General features: G+C 33.4%; 1 protein-coding gene across 1 annotated transcript in view; it reads left to right on the forward strand.

Moving 5' to 3' along the window:
* Nucleotides 1–22,592, forward strand: part of LOC110998258 (rho GTPase-activating protein 6) — a 92,523-nt gene that overhangs the window by 7,090 nt on the left and 62,841 nt on the right. The window contains exon 2 of the mRNA XM_045633410.1: nucleotides 17,770–18,038. Within this exon, the coding sequence (XP_045489366.1) occupies nucleotides 17,996–18,038 (43 nt within the window). The 5' untranslated portion in view covers nucleotides 17,770–17,995. The remainder of the gene's footprint in view (nucleotides 1–17,769; nucleotides 18,039–22,592) is intronic.

Below are 22,592 nucleotides of genomic sequence, written 5' to 3' on the forward strand. Positions count from 1 at the left end.
TGGCCTGGTCATTCTGCCAGATCACAACAGTTAGTTTGCGCACCAGTCGCAAAAAAATGAAGAAAAAATATAAATATAATATGTATCTTAAATAAATGTCAAAATTATGTGTTTGACATATAAATATTGTTTTTTAATTATTGAGGCAGTTTAAAATGCCAGTCTATCCGCACCTATTTCTCATATTGCCATCACACAAAGGTGTCAGAAATCTAAACAATACAATACAATGGACTGTGGTCATCGAATCATAGTTTACATATACAAGCGGTATATTATGATACGCGAGTAATAACAGCTTTAAACGAATGACGTTCTAATACAAGTTAAATTTAAAGTAATCTAACGAAAACCGGTCAACATAAGTAGATATATCACTACATAGTATAAAACAAAGTCGCTTTCTCTGTCCCTATGTCCCTTTTAATGCTTAAATCTTTGAAACTACGCAACGGATTTTGATGCGGGTTTTTTTAATAGATAGAGTGATTCAAGGAAGGTTTATATGTATAATAACATCCATTAAATAGTGGAGAAGTACTGTTATTTTTGAGGTTTCTAATGTGATATCGTAAATAGTTACATTTTTTCCGCTTACATTGCAAACGCAGGCTGAACCCTACGAGTTTTATCAAAATAATGTACTAAGTATTGTACACATTGAAAAGGTCTACAGAGTCCGTGATGGTATATCTATCTCTTATGGATAACCCACATTTTTATATACAACGTTCACAGATTTTCTGTAGTGTCAGCATTGCACCCGTGCGAAGCCGGGGCAGGTCGTAGTATTATATATTATATAATTATATATCTAGTTATGTTGATTTCACTTTAGATGCGTCTTAGGGCATGCTTATGAATGTCAAAAACGTTTACAAAATTCGCGAAAGAGCAAAACTTCGCCATTTACTAGCTGTCCCCGGGAACTTTTTTTCTCGTTAATTTGGTTTATACTTAGCCTACCTTTTAGTATATACCAACTATTTTGATATGCAACCTAAGAGACTATTCGGTTTTCCGGATTTTTTTTGGGTTTTCTGTGATTTTTGTCTGCATAAACCTCAGAGTTAAAGTTATAAATTTTTAAGTAATAAATAAAAAAATAGGGGTTGTTCGTAAAGGGTAGATGAAAATTAACGGATGTATGTATTTAGTATTTTTGTATACCTCATAGTATTATAAAAAATAAAAACAAAAATTGGGATAGGGTGGGGTATTTAGGGGTTTAAAAAAAATAGTAGCCGATTCTCAGATTTACTGAATGCATAAAAAATATCATAATAAGAATTATAAATTATCGTGATTCATTTGTTTTATGATCATATCTTGATGTCACTTATTTTCATTACAGCGGTTGTGATTTCCCTTGCGGGTTGGATTTATTTGTGTTTTAATTGTATTTTTATAATGCATCTGTCGTCTAGTTAATACAGTTTCATCAACTTTGTATATACAAGCTATAACATTCACGTGCAAGTTCGTCTTCTAGAAACGTCTATTAATAGTTACTTTACGCCCCAACGCGAACACAATTCGTAATTAGCGGTGCATAGTACTTGGCTATGCGCCCGCGCTTAGGGGAATTGCACATTTCTCATGTAGCTTTCCTTTTTGTTGCACTTCTTCCTTTGTCCTTCCATTTGTCTTACAAATTCTGTAAATAATTTTAGTTATTGCATTATTATAATAATACAGATTGTCAGGCTTATACAGAATCATAAAATTTTCTTGAAAATATATTTAGAAATAAGGAATTAAGAAAATAGAGGATCCAAGAGTTAACTGCCTCTGCATCCGCTTGATATAAGCCTTCCATTTTACCTCAGAAATATAGCCTCCATATTAACAGTGCGAATCTTATCCCTGAAGTCTCAGGTTTGATCCCCAGCTGTGCACCAATGGACTATCTATTATCTACGCTGAAGCCTTAGGATCAAAAACTTGACGGCGTTTGTCATGTATAGATGTATATGTATAAATGATACATGTTATATTATAAATATAGATACGGCAAAGTATACACATCTACAACACAATTACATATACACTTGAACGAAAAATATTATAGGTAGGTAATTTTTCTTAATTCTACTCTATCAACACACGATCGACTAACAACTTGAATCCGCGTGAAAAATATAAACAATATAGATAGCCTAGTAGAAAGGACATACTTTTGTATTAGGTTTCATTAAAGGCTAAGGCAAGATGGAGTTGTCAATTAATAATTAAAAGTGTGTGTGTGACCAGTCTGACATAATCATCACTTTTTTTTTAATGAGGTAAAAATGCACTTATGCAGGCCCGCGTCAAGAATATCCAGCTTGACGCGTGGACTGTGGGGCTGGGTCTAAATACCCTCTGCTATTCAGAGGGGTAGCGAGACCCCACCAACTAAAATCACCTCAGCCCTTCACGCGCCCTTAAAATGGGCCTTCGGGGTTCGCTTATATCTGACATAGAGAGCTCATTCAAGACCTGCCGTTCCGCTCGAGCCCCCAGCCTTGAACGACATAATCATAACATAAGTATTTTTTTATTAATTTCGTAATTCTACAAAAACTAATAATAAGATATAGCCAAAGATGGAATGTTTAATATACTAGAGGACGCGACAGACGTTGTTCTGTATGACATTTCAAGCGATTAGGATATTAAGCAAAGTATAAAAGGACCGACTGTAGCGCCATCTGCCGGGCTGATTTGTGAATCTAAAGCATTCAGGGCACCCAAATGTATACAAAAATTAATTCAAATCGGTACAGCCATTAAGGGGAGTTCAGTGACATACAAGTATATATAAGGTTCAAATATTACGAAATGAGAATGCATAAAAATATTAAATACATTTAACTATGTAATAACAAATTCGGCTGTGTCAACTAATCCACAGAATATAGTGTGAATAAATCTTTAGAAGCGTAGTGATTTTCTGTCGGTGTATGATATAAGAAGCGTCAATCTGCCACACGAGACGCAATGCATTGTTCTGTGTATTATACATATGTCAGTTTATATGTCCACATACATTGATCGTTTTACATGCATTACTTCCAGACAGGCGTTTGACCTTACCTGAAGGCTAAGGTAATGCACGCTTGGAGAGTGTCATGTTTTATTATTGTGGATAAAGTCGGAAAATAGAAGTTTCATTTCTTTGCCGTTTGGACAGAACTTCGCGGGCGTTTCAGTTGCATAAAAAATACACATTTTGTCAGTTGCATTAAAAATACACTATTTAAAAAAAATACGCCAGTTTGAGACACAAAACTAAAAAACATGTGTGCGTGTACTAGTGTACACACGTAAGAAGTGAAACTTCTTTATGACGTTATTTTACGAAATTCATAGAAGTATATGCAACTTTACAGAAATTGGTTAAATAAAGTTAAATTAGATAAAGTTTAAAAATAATACAATTATTTCATTTTACCTTATTACTACTAAGATTATTATATAATTACTATAATTGTAATTGTTATTACATATTTTTGTTATTAATAGCTTCAAATCAACCGTGGTAGGGACAAGAAAAAGATGGCGCGTAAATTTTTTTTTCAACGCCGATAAAAAGTTTTTTTAACGGACAGTCTAGTCTACCCATAACTTGATTGAATGAATTGAATGATTTTTGATTAATTGATAACCTCTTTGTATCGATAGTTCAGTAATATATACTTATATTATAAAGAATAAATATTTGATTTTGTTATAAAGATTCTAAAAATTATTTTATTTTATTTATTTATTTACACTTCGTTACATTGCGATATAAAATTGAACATAAATAAATGAAAAGGAGGGCAACTGGCGGGCTAGGACCATACCTTTTGACAACAATTAACTGCTTTTATAATTATGACATTATGGTTTTTCTTTTTATAGAACGCAATTTTTATAGGGGCAAACGGGCAGAAGGCTCATCTGATGTTAAGTGATACCGCCGCCCATGGACACTCTCGATGCTAGAGGGCTCGCGAGTGCGTTGCCGGCCTTTTAAGAATTTGTACGCTCTTTTCTTAATAATTGACATTTGCATGCCTAGTGCATGGTCATAAAAATAATTTAATTATTTCCAAATAAATTATTTATTTTAAAATACTAAAAAGACCGTAGAAGACTCATATGACGTAACAACGCAATTTACGAACCATTACCATTGTGACACTTAATAAAAGTCATGGTAATATGGGCATATATCAAAATGTTTCTACATTTAAATTATTTATTTATACGCCTTCAACGAAATCGGATCACTATTTATATTTGCGTAAAAATAGATTTTATATGCAATAGTGACGTCATGCGTCCGAAAAATATAAACTCTAAGCTTTGGTAATAGACAATGTTTTACAATGCACGACTAAGATTACTAAGTTCACTGTACATTGGACCTAATTACCATGCACTAGGGTTGGTTTTCGATTGTATGGCGTTTGATGACGATTTTCTTGCCAATAATTGATCTCGCTAACGTATGCGATTTGGCAAGATACAATGCTAGTTACGATCTGATACATAATCATAGTAATTGCTATTTATAACATTTCTTTTTTATTAATTGGTAATGGGCGGAACGTAGACCTTTGGCTACGAGGCAATCTCGTAGCATACTACGCAAATCGCTACGATTATTATAATGAAGGTTTTACTGAAATACGAAACATAAGGATTTGTTAGGGGTTCTTTCTTGTTATTTTGTACCCTGTTCTACAACTAAGAGGTTGAGTCATTGAAAGAGTGAAGGATTATTTTGTTAGTAACATTCCCAGGATAATGAATTGAAACGTTTTTTACTTCTCATTTTTTTAAGTATGATGAACCAATATAATTGTTTAATATTTTTAATTCGTAAAAAAAATTATCTACTTAATAATTATTCTTATTTGTAACTTTTAATTTAATTTAATTTATTCATTTTACTATACACCTTTACACAAGACTGCATTACGTACACTGTTATTTTTTTTCTTCTTAGTATTTATTAAATTTACAGTTAATTAAATTTATTTTTCTTGACGTTCATAAGTGTGCATGTTTACCCGTATGAATAAAGATATTTTGATTTGATTTGAATTTTTTTTTGCGAACTAGCTGCTATTGTCTCTGGTAGAATGACCAGCGGTTTGGAACATTGTGCTCCTCAGTATAATCCTCAGCCAGGGCCAATTACAGCCACAGCACATGAACCGAAGGAACCGAATGGGAAAAGGGAACTTCTTTTATTTGTTTTTTTATATCTCCCATTTAATTATTTCTTTGATTATTGTCATTTTGTGTGGTTATGTGTGTGTTTTGTTTGTTATAATATGTTCTACGTCTATATTATAATTACACCACTCGCATAAATAAACTTTTCAAACACCACTTTAATGAGACTTGGAAGGAATCGTCAATATCTGTCCTGTTAGTGAGAGGTGAAACGTTAATTTTTTGTATAATCAGAAGATTTAACTGCCAAAAATTATGTAAAAGCGTGACAGAAAGTGTATTGCCATTTCTTCTCGCTCTACGTTCTTGATTTGGGAATTGGCAGTAAACGTAAATTTAGAAGCACTTTTACTCACGTTCATAAGTGTACATTACGTAAATGATATTTTGATGTGGATGACAGTCAGATTAGTTTAGATCAATTGAGTCGTAATAGGTCATATGAGATTTCATTACCTTCCGGTATAGTACATTCATCGTAAAATCGTTAGAGAAAACTCAGTCAATAGACCAGTCCAGTCAACATTAGGGTTGCCTGGAAAAAATCGTTTGTAAGCGATAAGGCCGCCCGTTGCCTAATAACTTTTATAACCTGTTTTTTTTTGTTATGTGTATGTTTTTGAATAAGGTAATAAATATAAATAAATAAATGTCTGTGAAAAATGAAATTTTCGAATTGGCTTGGTAAATTCATTATTTATATTATTTTTAAATTATAAGTCATACAAATTTAGTCTAAATAAATATGATAGAGTTACTATGTCCAATCTATGAATCATTAACAGATAATCAAGTGATTCATGTTTTATTTTATAAACATAGTAATCTTGAATTTTAGCCAGAATTTAAAATAGATTTATGTATGTGTAAAATTGATTTTAAGCAATTTCTCTAAAAAATATTTTGCCCGCTGTTTTAACATAGATCCAATCAGAAACTTAACGATTCTAGGGCAAAAGAAGTTTTGCTTCTGTAATATAAATAGATAAATAAATCAGTGGCGCTGCAAGATTTTTAGGTTAGGGCCTCAGATTTCTGTAACTGATTCATGATCATTTATCAATCTAATAGGCAAGTAGCCTTTTGGGTCGAAGAGCGCGGTTACACGATGCGTTAACAGTGCGATGCGGCGCCGAAGCGGTGCCGCAACGTCATCCTACATACAAATTACCATGCCACACGACGCGTCGCACCGCAAGCGCGTCGGACTAGTAACTTGCGAGACGAGGCGAGGTGGGGTAAAACATATTTCCACACCGCAAAGCACATGTGGCATCCCCTATACCTCAAAATGATTGCGGTGATCACCGTTAACGCATCGTGTGGCCGCGCTCTAAGGCTGTTGAATGTTTTCAAAATGTTTTCCTACACCGTTCATGCGAATGTTAAATGCGCAAATAGAAAGAAATTCCATTGGTGCACAGCCGCGGATCCAACCCATGATTAATGAGGACTAGGCCACTAGGCAAATTCCACTTAGGGTCCTTCAAGAAAAGAGCGTTCAAATTCTTAAATTGCCGTCAACGCCCTCGCGAGTCCTCTAGCATCGAGAGTGTCCATGGGCGGCGGTATCACTTAACATCAAGTGAGCCTCCTGCCCGTTTGTCCCCGGTTCTATAAAAAAAACACTGCTCCTAGCAACGGCATTATAAATAAGAAATTCATCTTATTACAACCTTAAATATAAACTTTAAAGTCAAATCCCAATGTTTTTTTGACCCGTGTAATTAACATTAACTTATTGGCAATTCAATAAAGTAGTAAGTTAAACCTACAATTAAGTAGCTCTTTTTATACGCAGAATAAGATAATCTGTCGTTAGAAATATTTGGAACCACTTTGTGTACATTTATCGGCTTCTTAATCTGTTAATAATTTAGAATTTTAGCAATAATCAGTGTTGCATTATTAGTAAAATATAACAAGTAAAATCTATAATTGTAAGTGTAATATTTTTATTTGTTAATGTTATTTTACATTTATTAATACCATAATTGTCATATATCTCAGAATAATAGCTTATAATATATACTGTATAATAAGCATTATGTTTGATGTGTTGAACTTTAATAAATTTTGTTTCTGTTAAGTATGTTTTTTTCCTTCTTATTGTATTTGTAATATTTATGTTTGCACTTCTTGCCTACCTTATGTAATTGAATCCATGTTTTTTTTCCTTTTATGTAATCCAACAAAGTGATAATAAATAACTAAATAAAGTACATATTTAGAAATTTCTCGTCTAACTGATGTTCAAAGTTAAATATAACTATTATATATCCATCCGACTCCCTTAACATATAAACAAGTAATCGATAACAGACAAGAGTCTGACTGTTAATGTCTACTAGTGAGTGATCTTTTCACCATTTACATTATGGTTATGTATACAAAGAGTTCTTCAGGCATACTATCAACGACGCATGCGCATATATGGTTTGAACCCTTTATAGATCATGTATCCAGTTTTTCATAACTTATCGTTACATTTTTTTATAGAACTGGGCACACTTAACATGAGATAAGATCATCAAGGTATCACTTATTCCACGTCATTTAATTCGAACCTGTAGACATCCCTACTCATCAGCAAAGAAGACAGAGGGTGTAGGCCGAGAGAAAAAGCCGGCGTAAAAAACTCTCGGTACTCTTTTAAAAAAGCAAATCAAACAACACTTTTCTTAAAACAAATTTATATATTTTTAATGATTTCAATAGACGAAAACTCTAATTCAATTCCACAATTGCATTTGATAAATAGATCGATTTTAGACGTTTCTGTCATAAATAAACTAGAACTGGCAAACCGTTAAACGTATAATTTACAGTCGACATTAAACAAGACCTTCGGCTATTGGCTTATCCAGATGTTGGCTTTACTCATCATGTTCATTCCTATTAAGCGCTATTTTGAAATTTCTTCTTAAAAAAATTGTTGTCTATAAAGTCGGTTTATGGACGATAGTCAGAGAAAAACATTGATGAAATGATGTAATACTTATTTGAACAATTGATAATTCTTTATTGAATTGTCACTGTCGCATAGGCTAATCGAGTAGAACAGAATATGCTAACTATATGTACAATAAGCGTAACGGGACGGTGAGTCACGCTAATCAGTCTATGCAGAGGGTGTCATCGATTTATTAGATGTTGTCACATCAAAAATAAAGAAAGATCTTAGGAATTAGTGTCCAATAAACTAAAACTTATTCATTATGTAGACATGATATCGGTATCTTAGTTAGGTTTTAAACGATTTACTTAATAGAAAATTAACTTAAATAATTATATAACTTTTCACTATATGTTTATTATTGTGAAGTTAATTACGCTAACTTACCTGGGAGAAGGTTATGTCTTATTTATAATGTAACGAAGTTCTAATAAATAAAAATATTATATTAATATAATAATAGCCTTTATTGCAGTAAAATACTGATCCTAGTTCACAATAATATGAAGTACCATAAACACTAATGATTAATTCATAGACCTCCTCTCCCTTCCACTCCTCTCACGGTCTAGCTTGTCTCCTAACTTGTCTGTCTTGCGTAGCCAGACCAGTTGCTCTACTTATATCATCTACCCATCTTTTCATTATTTTTCTTCTCTCCATCGTGTTCTTTTGTTATAGCGAGGAAGCCATTACGTCGCTTTTTTCGTCTATTTGTCTAGTAGTTTGTATGAAATTTAAAGTTCTTTATGCAGAAATTGTGACAGACGGAAGCTATTTATTACAGTGCTTCAGTGGTTGCGTCATTTGCTATTTAGTCTGGAGTGTCTCACGTTTTACGCCTATTTATATGTGTAATAAGCCTTTATTCACCCACATCTTATTGACATATTTATGGAGCGTTCAAGTATTAGGTAACACTATTTAGGGGGGAGGGGGGATCTTGTTAAGCGTTACGGTGCGTTACAAGGGCGGGATTAAAGCAACGCGTTACGTAATATTATTTATTTTTGAAAAATTTGAATATTTTTAATGCATATTGAATACAGAGAATATTACCTGGCCATGACTTGGACATGGCAGAGCGTAACAAACTTATTCCGTTTGCATGCGCCGGTGTTAAAATCAAGCAAAACGTTACGATGCGTTACATAGGGAGATATAAGGTCTAACATCTTCAAAAATTGCGTTACGTACATACTTGAACGCTCCCTTCTAATATATATAAATAGATTTTAACTACTCTAAGCGGCTCTTGTGCTACCACCTCCTCCAATTTTTTACACCCTATTTTATTTTTGCCGTCGTCATCCCGTCCCATATCGCTCTATTTGTCTGCTTGTTCCGTTTGGGTCAGTCCATTCAATTACTGTTTTAAACCCTCTGTTATATCTCCATCCATTTAATAATAATAATCAGTGGCAAAAGGTAGTCTATATGCCTATTCCAGGATTAAATTTTCGGGATCAAGACAAAAACTCTAACCGTCGGACTTTTATGCTTCACAAAACATACATAATTAAAGCATAAACATATCTCAAATAGCTGGCGCCTACAAGACTGTGTTTACAACAGATATATACTTAAAAATCAGATTTTATGACGCTTGGCTAGTTTTGTGACAGCTGCACAGAGTATAATTTATTTTATAGATCTTGATATGTCATCGAATCTCGGCACTGTATAAGAGATTCTAATACCTTTTCTTTCGTAGAATAAAGTGGCGAAACGTAAAGAACTATATTTTTTAAATTAATTAAAACACCTTAATTGTATGGGAAGCTCTTGTTTTTTTTTCATTCATTCATTTAGGTAACTTAATATACACTTTTGAACGTCAAAAAAGAAATATACATTAAATGCTTCTAATTTTACATTTACTGCCAGTTCTCAAATCAAGGGCGTAGAACGGAAGAAAAAAAAATAAAGTCTCTCGTCTTTAAAGTCTCTTCTGAGTGACGTCTGTTTTCTTCTTTTCTTGGCGACCTATATCTATGTTGCCACAAACATCAAACTTATAGAAAATAATACAGAAAATAGTATGTACATTTATAGTGCGTGTCTACAATAGCCTTCGATTGTTAGTTCGTTTGTTAAGGGCCTATTGGAAATCGCCTTCGGTGATACTGTTCATAATGCTGGCAGCAGTATTTCATGCTACTACTGTGAAGAGGAATGTCTATTGTTTCGTAACATTCGAATTTATTCATTAAATTCTGTGACACATTTATAAATTAAGTTAATCCTACCAATAAGTAATAAATAGCTTATTTGGAACTTATCCGGACATTGTAAAACAGACCCTTAATCAGTGAGCTTACACGAATAAACTTTAAACTTCCTCATCTTAAGGAAATTCCCTAAAGAACTTTGTCATCCCAAAATCGTTTCTGAAACTTCAGAAGCTTATTTAACATTACGCTATTCCTAATCAGAGACATAATTTACTATTCAAACTTGCGTCATTATCTGTTTATTAGTCTTGGCGAGAATTTGATATAAATTCAGGAATTCGCAAAGGTTAATTTCTCTACGCAATTGTATGTCAGGGTTTTGACAGGATCAGTCTATTTCCAAAAAAATATGCGACATGATTAATTTATAAAAATTAAAAGGCATTTATTTATTTATTTATTATATTATTTATGTACATGTATTATACATTAATTTTTGAGTAATAAACTATTTAACACACACTCCCACACACACACGCACACACCCTCTTACTCACAGGGAGAAAACCTAAACACTTCACACCATAATAGAATCACTTACATTTATTGTAAATTACAACATAAGTTATATAGTCATGTACTTGATGCTAGAGTTTTTGTCTGATATATTTAAGGGGTTAGGCGCTGTATGCTCAAATAAGGGTTCATACATAGTTCAGCGTCAGATAAACCTGACAAATTTTGTTTATATAACCAGCGCAATTAAATATCAGTTTTTTCTGTGAAACAAATTTGAAATAAATTATTATTATTATTATATTATTATTATTTCGATGTCGAACGAAATCGGAAAATGGATACCTAGAAAAAGTTTAAAAACGTTAATCCAACTATACCGGCTTTGGAATGACTATTAGCCCTTCTTGTTCCCATCTACGCTTTTGATGGGCATGTTGAGGTATACTACGGAGAGAGTCTATCTATCTAGCTCTTGGAGGCGCAGAGCAGCATGGGTCTGCTTTGACATTTCTTGAATCCTCAGTTGAATAGGTTCTGAAATACTTCAGTAGGCAGCTGGTTTCACGCAACAAAAACGCGACTAAGTCAACAATAATCGAAAAAGTTGTAAACAACTTTTAAAATAAATCAATGCTACTACAACCTCTTTCGGTCTTCGCCTCAGATTTTTGAATCTGTTTCATGTTCAATTTTTAAATCTAATAGGCAAGTAGATGATCAGCCTCCAGTGCCTGTCACGTCGTCGACTCTTTGTGTCTAAGACATGTCGGTTTCCTCACGATGTTTTTTTTCACCGTTCGAACAAATGTTAAATGATCACATAGAAAGAAAATCCATTGGTGCACAGCCGGGTATCAAACCTACGACCTCACAGTATGAGAGTCGCACGCTGGAGCCACTAGGCCAACAGGCCGGTAAACAACTTAAATTCCGCCATTTCTGTCTAGACTGTACTCTCTACCCTACCTACCTACCGATTTACTGTCAAGTTTTCTTACTCTATTTCGTTTATTTTTGGGCACCAGTTTATTAATTCTTGCCCCACTTTTTAACATAATAAAACATGATTCCACCAGGAAGTGATGAGCGTTAACACACAATATTTTTAATTGAACGCGGAATCTGTTGTAAATATTATTTTTGTATCGTGACACGTTTGTGCCAACATTCCCTGGCAGTTGTAAGCATACCGTTTACTAGGCCATTTTTTCTTTCCGTGAGTCAAGACGTTTATAATATTTATTTTATGTAGGCAAATGGGCAGAAGACACCTGATGTGCAGTGTACCACCGATGAATTCTGGTAGTAGGCTTGGGAGTCGGTTGCCTTTTAAGATTTGTTATGGCGCTTTTCTTGAAGGACCCTAAGTCGAATTCGGAATCTGTCACTGCTTCACATAGGCAGCAGGGCGCGTCTCCATAATTTAAAAAAAATTATGATCTATGAATTTAATATATGAATTAAACTCTTTAATCTATGAACTGGCCGACACAAACTGCGTTTAAAAAATAATAATAATCTAATAAGCCCATTTTGAATATTGGCTTTGAACGATTCCAAATTTAAAAATAATACCTATTTTATATAATGTAGAAGCTGGCTGGACGAAACACATCACTGTTCATCTACATACACGCTTTTAAAAATGATTCGAAATTCAAAATAACACTATCTTTAATCTACTTAGCGTCGGCCGGAAGTAATACATACCTAGATTCGCAAATTTACATAACGTTCTAAATATAAAACATCGCACGGTTGTGCAAGTCTGCAAAGTGTTTACGCAATACTTCAAGATATTTATTAGTCATAATTTGAAATTTATTTAGTCTGATATGAACAGGTGCCTGAAATGAATCGATTGTTTTTTTAATACATTTCTGTTACCTGATATTAAACTAGACATATTGGAAGATTATTTAGAGCGCCATAAAATAAATAGTTGCACCTTTTTAGGTCTGGGCTTCAGGTTTCATGATTAATTGTCCATCTACTAGGCATGTTGGTGATCAACCTGAGCATATGTCGCAGCCAACTAGCTTAATCAATCGTTCAATTAACAGCCTAGCTGTTTAAATAACGCCCTGAATGGTATTTAGCCGTAGCGTTTGTTACAACATTATATAAATTGGCTTGCTAATGCTTAGGTCATTCGTACGATAGAGGTAGGCAGAAAAAACAAAGATTTAACATGACATACAAAATATTTTTATATATTGCTTGAGTTTAATTCATATTATAATTGTCACTACACTCTTCCATTGTATTTGTTGTTTTAAATGAAACTTACAACTTTATTACAAACATTGATGAAAATATTGATGTGTTTTACAAGTGTATCGACTTACCTTAACTTTGTTTTGCAGGCTCTTAAATCTTAATGTGGTTTAAGTTTTAATTTTTGTTTTTTTATTATTGTTCTTCGTTTTCGTTTCAGTCGATCTTTTTAGTTTCAGTTAATATTTATATTATTATTGATGTGTATGTGTAAGTGTGTTAAAGTGATCTCATATTTTCTTGTATTTTAGGCATACACATAGTTTTAGAATGTAATATAAATAAATATAATGAAGAAGAAGATCAATGGATCGCTTTTGTAATTCGCAATCTTTAAAGTTGACTGATCGATGTATGACATTTATCAATCTTAATTTGCATAAGTCTGGATTGGAAATAATTTCAAATTATAGATCTAGTATAGATAGCGGCGGTAAGCCAACAGTGCCCATTTCAATCTCTAAACTGTTACCATAACATATAATCTTTACTTGACTTTAAAAAACAAGATTGTACTTGTGTAAACGAGTATTCTTGCAAAGTAAATCATTTCCATGTTTGATATTAATGAACAAAAATAAACATGATAAAAGAGTTCAATCCTTAGAGTAAAAATAAAAGACAAATTAAGCCAAGTTCAGACGCGATATTATTAGCCGAGGCAACGACATTGCGCCTCACCTCGTCCAACACAACGCTAGAATAATAAATTCTTGTTCCTGGGTGAAACACTTAACTAATGAGGCATGGGGATACATGGAAAGTATTTTATTTATTTATTAAACTGAGTTATTACAAATAACATACATTATTAGGAATGCAACGGCGTTATCGCTAACAGGCGAGGATCTTAGACAATCTGAGACAAATCTTTGTTTTTCATTTACATCATTATTAATTATTACTTAAGATGTGGGTTGGCAGCTCCTTACAAACATTCATATTTGTGTGTTTGCTGAAACCACTACACCATGTTCCATATTACATCTTGAGTAATAAATAATAATAAAATAAATTAAAAACAAAGATTTGTCCTCTATCAGCAGGAGGCATGGTGAAATAGGAGCACGCACTTACATACTCGTGGGAACAACACGCAAATACATAGTAGAAACAACTAATATCACCGCATACACGAATTCAAGTACGACCAGACACCACAAGTAGCACCCGTTCACGAGTATGACGCATGGCCAGCCATCATCGGACCGGGATGTCCAACACGATCATGAAGCCACTGTATTCTCCAACAGTTAAGATACCACGCTGCCGTTATATAGAAGGGGGATCGGGATAAAGTTTAAAAGTTCAGGGGAATGATGAACGACAATAAAATAGGAATTTGTAGCGTATCTTGACCCAAATACTTCGAGCGCAAAACACAAAAATACCACGTATCTCATATAATCTCATTGATAAAATCGTTAGAAAATTGTGTCGCGCGTTAATAGGTTGAAAACAACATAGTTTTTGTCACGATTTATGTCAAAATCTCTTATTAACGATGTTACATAAAATATAATAACAAAAGCTGGCGGAAAACGGGTCAAATATAAGTCTTTTCTCCAACTTTGATTTTATCCATGTTAACTAGATTAACACTACCAGACTACCGAAAATATCAGGTTGGATAAGAAGTGTTTATTTCGTTACATACGAAGAAGTTGAGAGTTACTCCTAGGTATTGCAAACGGATTTCGGAAAATTCTGGAAATGAATATGACACAACAATGTTAAAGTTCTGTTAGTTAATATGGAATCAACAACAAAGCTGGTGCGGCTTATGTTGCGGCGAAAAAAGCTACTATAGCTTAGCGGGTTTTTTTATACAAATTTATATTTTATATATATAATATATATTTGAATAATAGTCTATACACTACAGACTATTATTCATTTGTGCCAGTGCTCCACGCTATTTTAATATGTGTATATAATCTTGTTATAATGATAAATTGTTAAGTATTATGTATGTCGTACTCTCTAAGACACAGAATTCAATAAAAATATTAGTTGGAGACTTAGTCTACTTTTATTAGTCCCATTATAATTCCAATTTTCCAAATATAAAATTAAGATTGATAAAGCGATTTTATACCCTTAATGGAATATTATTCCAAATTTTTTAGTTAAATGTCTGTAATGTGAAAAAAAGTTTTACTTTTACCGTGGTTTCATAAAAGCACACAACATTTTTTATCAATATACAATAAGTACATAATATAGTGAAACTTTGGCGAAACATAAGCTGTTAACATATTAAGGTAGAATCAGAAATGGGACATATATTGGCGCTATGTGTATTCCGTTAATCAAAGTCCTAACATTTATAACGTGCAGGAAGTCTCGTGTTTTTAGACTTCAGAGATGAACTGGAAACTAGGTTTAATATTTATTTGAAACACACAAATATTAACAATATTCTTAACCTACATATTAATAATAACAATACAAAATTGATACATAGAAAATAATTCAAAATATCACCAACATCACCTTGGTGGAAATCTTCCACAGTCCATTTCACACGGCACTTTCTTTTGCGAACTAGAGAACTGTGGAATCGACTCCCGGTGGGGATCTTCCCAGAGAGAAACTACCTCCAACTATTCAAAATTCTAGCGTACTCCTCCCTCAAGGGTCGGTAACGCATCCACTAAAAATGGGTGTCTATGGGCTGCGACAACTGCCCTTTTTTGACGTCCCGCAATATATAATATAACATAAAAAAGAGTGAGTGTACTCATGTACACGCGTTAGAAGTTATACTTCTTTGGCTTAGGGAAAAAAATAACTAAAATGCAGTAGTTATCGATAAATATTAAAATTATTTAAAAAGATTTTATTTAAATAAATAAATTATTAGTATATGAAATTGATTTAAGTCACCAAAATAATATTTATTTATTCATACTGTTTAGTTGTACTGTTACGAAAAACGTGTTCTAAATATAAAAATACTAGAATAAACAACTTGAATAGATATCGATTTCCATACCACCTAGACCTAACTTTACGATGTCGAATTTATGTCATATAAGTATAACCTCAACAAATAACATACACTACAAAAATAACCTTTAACGCTGGCATTTCCTCGCTATATATATTTTTTTTTATAGAACAGGGGGCAAACGGGCAGGAGGCTCACCTGATGTTAAGTGATACCGCCGCCCATGGACACTCTCAATGCCAGAGGGCTCGCGAGTGCGTTGCCGGCCTTTTAAGAATTTATATTGCGATATTTATTCGTTGAGTGTCGAAAGAACCAGCTATGGGGTATCCGCTACAATCAGGCCCTAGCTCAAATCTTTCATTAGTGCTCTTGCAGTATGCACTTGAACCCCAAAAGGCTCTACTCCAAAGGAAGATGAGGCGGTGCTAACGTGTGCTTGAAGGGATGCTGACGTATCCCGGCAAGCATTGTACCCGGCCTCCCCCAGGGCGAAGCAAGCCAAGGTCCATTCGACATCATTCATGGCCGTGGAGGACCGTGAGTTTTAACGGCTTATCGTGGTGATTGTTGGTGGCGCCGTGGGGTTTTAGTGGGTTTGCACAGAAGGGAGTCCCACATAACCCTTCACCACCAGGCAACCGTGACCCGGGAGGGTATGCGTAACTCATAAAGGTGCCAACGTGTCCACACAAGTAGATAGCATTAAATATTAAAATTTATATGTAAGCTAATTTGTTTTGCTAGATAAATTTATGAAATATGAAAGCTATTATTCAAAGAATATGATAAATCGATATTCCCGTTCGCGTGACATTTAAAATATCACCACGATTTTAAAATGCCAATTTGCGGATTTACGTTTTATTTAGGTTAATAATAACTATTAATCAATTATTATTTTTACTATCATAACAAGATATTTGTTTTATCTTGCCTTTATTTAAAATAAAATGTGTTTATCATAAACTTATTCCTTATTAAATTTGAATCGGTAGATATCCCTACTCATCGGGAAAGAATACAGAGGGTGTAAGCCGAGAAAAAAAGACGGCATAAAAAACTTTACATTTACAAACTTTAATTATATCAAATCAATAAAGAAAACTCATTTTAAATCAAATATCGCCAAGTAATTTGAAGTAGCCTGCTTAGCACTAGTCCCAGGCCCTTTTATAAACTAGATAATCGGTATCTACTTAAAATTCAAGCGTACTCCTCTTTCAAAGGCCGGCAACGCACCCAGTAAAAATGGGTGTCTATGGGCTGCGACGACTGCCCTTTTTGGATGCCGCAGGCTCGTTTGCCCCCTTTGCCATATATATGGCTGATTGTGTGCTTTTTTATAATCAATCAATCTCAACAGTTTCTTTGCAAAAAACGATTTATTATTCTTATTAGACTGTTGAATTGGCTTACGTTCAAATTAGTTAAAAAATTATCTTAATATGTAATACAATTTTATTTTCTTACTAATGTTAAACTTTATTTAGATATATATGTAAGAAAAATATTGTTTTTACGGCTACACGACACGTAGTTGTCATTATTTAAAAAATCCATATTTTTATAAGATCATCCTTTTTTTTTCTTGGCAGACATAAATTTTTGTACCCAATATTTAGGGATTTATATTTATTTATATATAAGTTGTTCACATTGATCTCTCTTTTCAGATGCGCAGTGTCATGGCGCCTGGACAGAATTACGGACGTGTACATGGGAGCGAAACGCGAGAAACATAGGCTTGCCATTTCGTTCTTAAAGTATGCACGTTTAAACTTTGACAATTGACATAGAAGTGAAGTGATAAAATAAGTGATAAAGTGAAATGTAAAATGAAGTGATTTTAACGCTTCGAGCGTTTAGTGACAAGTTAATTATGTGATATTAGCTAATAAAATGGGAATTCAGATTGAAAATAGTGTTAATTATAATAATACATGTAAGTATATGCTATTAAACACTTTACTTATAATAGTTGATTAGTAAAGTCCAGAATTTTGGAATTGAAGTCCCCATATACATTAAGTCTTGACTGTGTACCCTAAATGTAGTAAAATGCGTGCTTCATTTAAAAGGCTGGCAGAATATCAGGACTGCTGAAAATTGTGGAAATGGCTAAAATATCTCTTCTGATCTCTTGTGAGGAACGAGATAGACCGAAAAGATGGTTCTCTATTTTGCGATTTAATTTTAAAATCTACGAAATTATATTTTTTTATATATTGACATAAATATGTTTTGTTTATATATCATGCGGCTCACCTAATACCACCGGACACTCAATGCCAGGGTCTCAAGTGCGTTGCCTGCCTTTTAATATTTGCGCTCTTATTCATAAAAAAAACTATATTTAGTGTAGAATATTTTTTCATCTTTTACTGTCAAATTTTCCGCACGCTGTATTGAAAAGAGAATATAGATTTTTTTATCATTAGAGGCCGATAGTCATCCTAGTAACACAGTATCAATACAAAGATTTGCGCTATATACAAAGCCTATTGGTTATAAATGCGTTAATAATCTAGCAAAATATTTGAAAAGATGAAGATTTTACAATCATTATAATTTGCTGAAGTGGAATATGAACAATCTATAGAAGCCGATAGCAACAGCGAACCACTGTTAAATAATGTTTCCTAGTATCTCAGTCTCACTCTATCTCAGTATCAAATTAATATTAGCTGAACAAAGCCTTTTCATTAGAAAGGCGTTAAAAAATTTTCGGCGCGTTAGGCAGAAATTCTGAAAGTAAAATTTTACGATGCGCGCGCACACCGTCACAAAAACTGACACCCTGAAGTTAGCTATAGTCGATATTTTAGTTTTTGCTATTGTTAATGTCGTTTTTACTACGAACGTAGAAAAGGCGAAATAAATTTTTGAAAAGATTTTTGTATTTTTCGCCAAAGGAATATAACTTCTAATGCGTGTACATAAATACAGACATGTTTTTTTTCCTTGTCTACTTAGGCTCAGTATTGTTACTGTGATACAAGGAAAATACTTTGTATACAAAGCCTTTTCATTAGAAATGCATAAATAATCCTCCAAAGTATTTTAAAAGTTCAATGTCGTTTAGATGACCTAGAAATATCGAGGGCGACCGAGCGAGTCGCCGCTAATAATTTCTGCCACAGATCACGCAAATACACTGATCTTAGGAAATAGAACGATATTTCATTTACTTTATTGAGAAGCGTGGTAGCAAGCGATTCATAAACCTAATTTCGTTTTAATTCACCAGTGTTTATTTTTTATAGGATAGACATAGCCCTAAACAGGCACTCATGGCATATGAACACCCAATTTCGTGGGTGTGTTGCCGGCCTTTGAGGGAGGATACTGCTTATAAAAAATCCCTCCCAGTTTCGAATTTATTTTAATTATAAGTACACACAGCAATAATATTTCAACACCATAAAAGACGTAGAAAGACTTCTCTGGAAGATATAACCTCCAATTTTAAAATCAAATCAAGTCAAAAATCATTTATTCATAGGTAACGCTATGTACACTTATGAACGTCATAAAAAAAAAAATACATTAAATGTTTCTACTTTTACATTTACTGCCAGTTCTCAAATCAAGAGCGTAGAACGGAAGAGAAGAACTCGCAATAAACTCTCCGCCACTCTTTTTAATCTATAAAAAGTATATCCACCTTCTTCCTCAAAGGACCCGCCCTTTTGGGCGTACCGTAGTCTTGATTGTCCCCCCAATTCTATAAAAAACCTTTTCACGTTATTTTAAGAGAGCATCATGTTAATAGTCTTATCAAGAGAACACCCATTTGTTATGTAATTTTATAATAGGTCCTTGCATATGAAATTGGCGTATTTCGTACTGGCAACTTTAATCACGATGTTCTCCTCTTTGGTAAGGAATTCCAAATTCAAATTTGTACAGCTATTTAAAACAATGGTTCATACTTTGATTAATTAAGTATATTATATTTAAAAATATGAGACTTTAAACGCCAATTTCATATGTAAGGACCTAATATTATTATTATTAAACTTTAAAATTATGATTTATTATCACTATTACATACTATTATTATTATTACTAAGGGATAATACATTATTTAAATACCCCATAGATTAATCGTTACATACAAATATACAATTTTACTATATTGTAATGTCATTGGCCCCACGATTAATGAACTTTCTCGCTCGTGTACAATTGTATTTTTGTATGTATCTTGGATGAGCGAATCCATGAATATATAGATTATTTCACAATAGGTAGGTTTAAAGAAATTCATTCAGGCTTCGCTGGAACTATAGAAATTAATAAAAACATCATGATTGGTAAAATGAATGATAGAAGCTACAAATTATTCGCTTTAACCTAACCTGTGTGATCAGGTTACGCCAATTAAAAGGCCGGCAACGCACTCGCGAGCCTTCTGGCATTGAGAGTGTCCATGGGCTTCACTTAACATCAGATGTTTCCCGTTAGCCCCATGTTCTATAAAAAAAATAGTGCCCATATTGCACTCTATCGACTAATCGGGAAGTTTCCTTAGAGCTTTGAGCATAAAATTTTGCACAATTGTAAAAAAATCTCATCCGTAAACGTCTGCTTCAATTGTTGTTTCGATTTTACCATCCTATTTAAATGAAATGAAAACGTTTATTTGCTAAGATTCTGGTACAATGATAGATTAATTATAAAAATCCGCCATATATAAATAGGCATGCAAATGTCATTAATAATTATTTAAATAATTATTAGTAAAGAAATTACCAGTACGTCGCTACAAGGTCGTCTTGTAAAATACGCGACATGGTTCTAGATGCTATCTTCATCTCCCTAAATTCTTTTGCTTTTGGACAGGAATTGTGTACTGCAATCGCAGCGATTAAATAAAATACGTTTATTTTGGAACATAACATCATCAAGGTATCAGTTATTCCACGTCATTAAATTCGAACCTGCATCCTGCAACCTCATCGGCAAACAAGACAGAGGGTGTAGGCCGAGAATAGTAAATGTTTAAAAAACTCTCGGTACTCTTTTAAAAAAAGGCAAATCGTCAAACAATAGTTATTTTAAATAAATGTAGCAATTAATATTCGGTTCTCTTTACCCAGTCCATTTCAATATTGAAATAATGTACAATGTTTTGGCGCCAAAATGAGAAAACACAAAGAACAATATAAAAATGACAGATTCCAAATTCAAATGTTATATTTTGTTTATTTTTCATTGTAACAATATTTATGGCCAGTCTAAGTTTATATCCAATTATTTACATATCCTATAGGATATGTAAATAAACAGGGTAAAGAGTACAGCGATACGACAAAGAACAAAAATAATAGACGCGGCAAAAATGGTGTGCCGCCTGAAATGGCGTTGGGCAGGGCACACAGCAAGAACAAGTGACAACAGATGGAGCGAGAGAGTGCTGCACTGGTACCCGCGCGGCACGAGCCGGCCGCAGGGGCGCCCACGCCGACGCTGGGCAGATGACATCATCGCAGTCGCCGGGGTTACCTGGCCGCGCCTGGCCCGCAACAGACGCGAGTGGAACCGGAAGGAGGAGGCCTATGTCCAACGGTGGACAAACCAAAACTTAAGTGAATGACGTTTTATTGTCCCCTAATTTTAAAGTTTTTTGGAAATAAAGGCTATTATTATTATTATTATTATTATAGGATATGTAAATAATAGAAAAAATAATAAATAATAAAGAACTGCTATAGCAGTTTAGAACTATAATTTTTTGAAATGCGAAGTAATCATGTAATGAAATATTGAAATAGCACATGTTGTGACATCCCAGTTAGATTTTATATGTATAAATTAATAAATTCTAATAATTTAAATAAATTAAATATGTTAGTGTACACTCTCCAAGAGTTCTTGAAGTTTTTTATTTTGACTATATTTTGTACTTTCATTCAACTTGATTTTGTTCCAAGTATTTGTTGTATGTTTTTTTAGTATCCTTTTTAACACGAACTATTAAATGCGACACACTCATATTTAGGATTCGTGATACAATGCGCACACGCAGGCCAACAATGCAATTAGAATTGCAAATTTATATGTTTATAGCGATTCTGGCATTGAGTTCCTGTAATGGTTACTTGACGTCAACAAGTAGGTCGGCAATCCTTATCAATAAGTCTTGTGACGTCACAGGAATGCTGAATAAAAGAAAAGGTTTTTTTTTATATTTGCTCTCAAACTTCACACATATGTCAAAATGATATGATAATAATGATAATGAAATTGTGATAATATGTTATGGAAACTTGGCGATTAAAAAGCGTGGCGGAGAGTTTATTGCCAGTTCTTCTCTTCCGTTCTACGCCCTTGATTTGAGAACTGGCAGTAAATGTAAAATTACAATCATTTTATATTTCTTTTCTTTTTTTGACGTTTATGTGTATATTATGTTACCTATATGAATAAATTACTTTTGACTTTGACTTTATAGAAGTGAAGTTTATACACGTGTGAAACATGAGAACTTAAG

The sequence above is a fragment of the Pieris rapae genome, chromosome 23 (assembly GCF_905147795.1).
Source record: "Pieris rapae chromosome 23, ilPieRapa1.1, whole genome shotgun sequence".
NCBI lineage: Eukaryota > Metazoa > Arthropoda > Insecta > Lepidoptera > Pieridae > Pieris > Pieris rapae.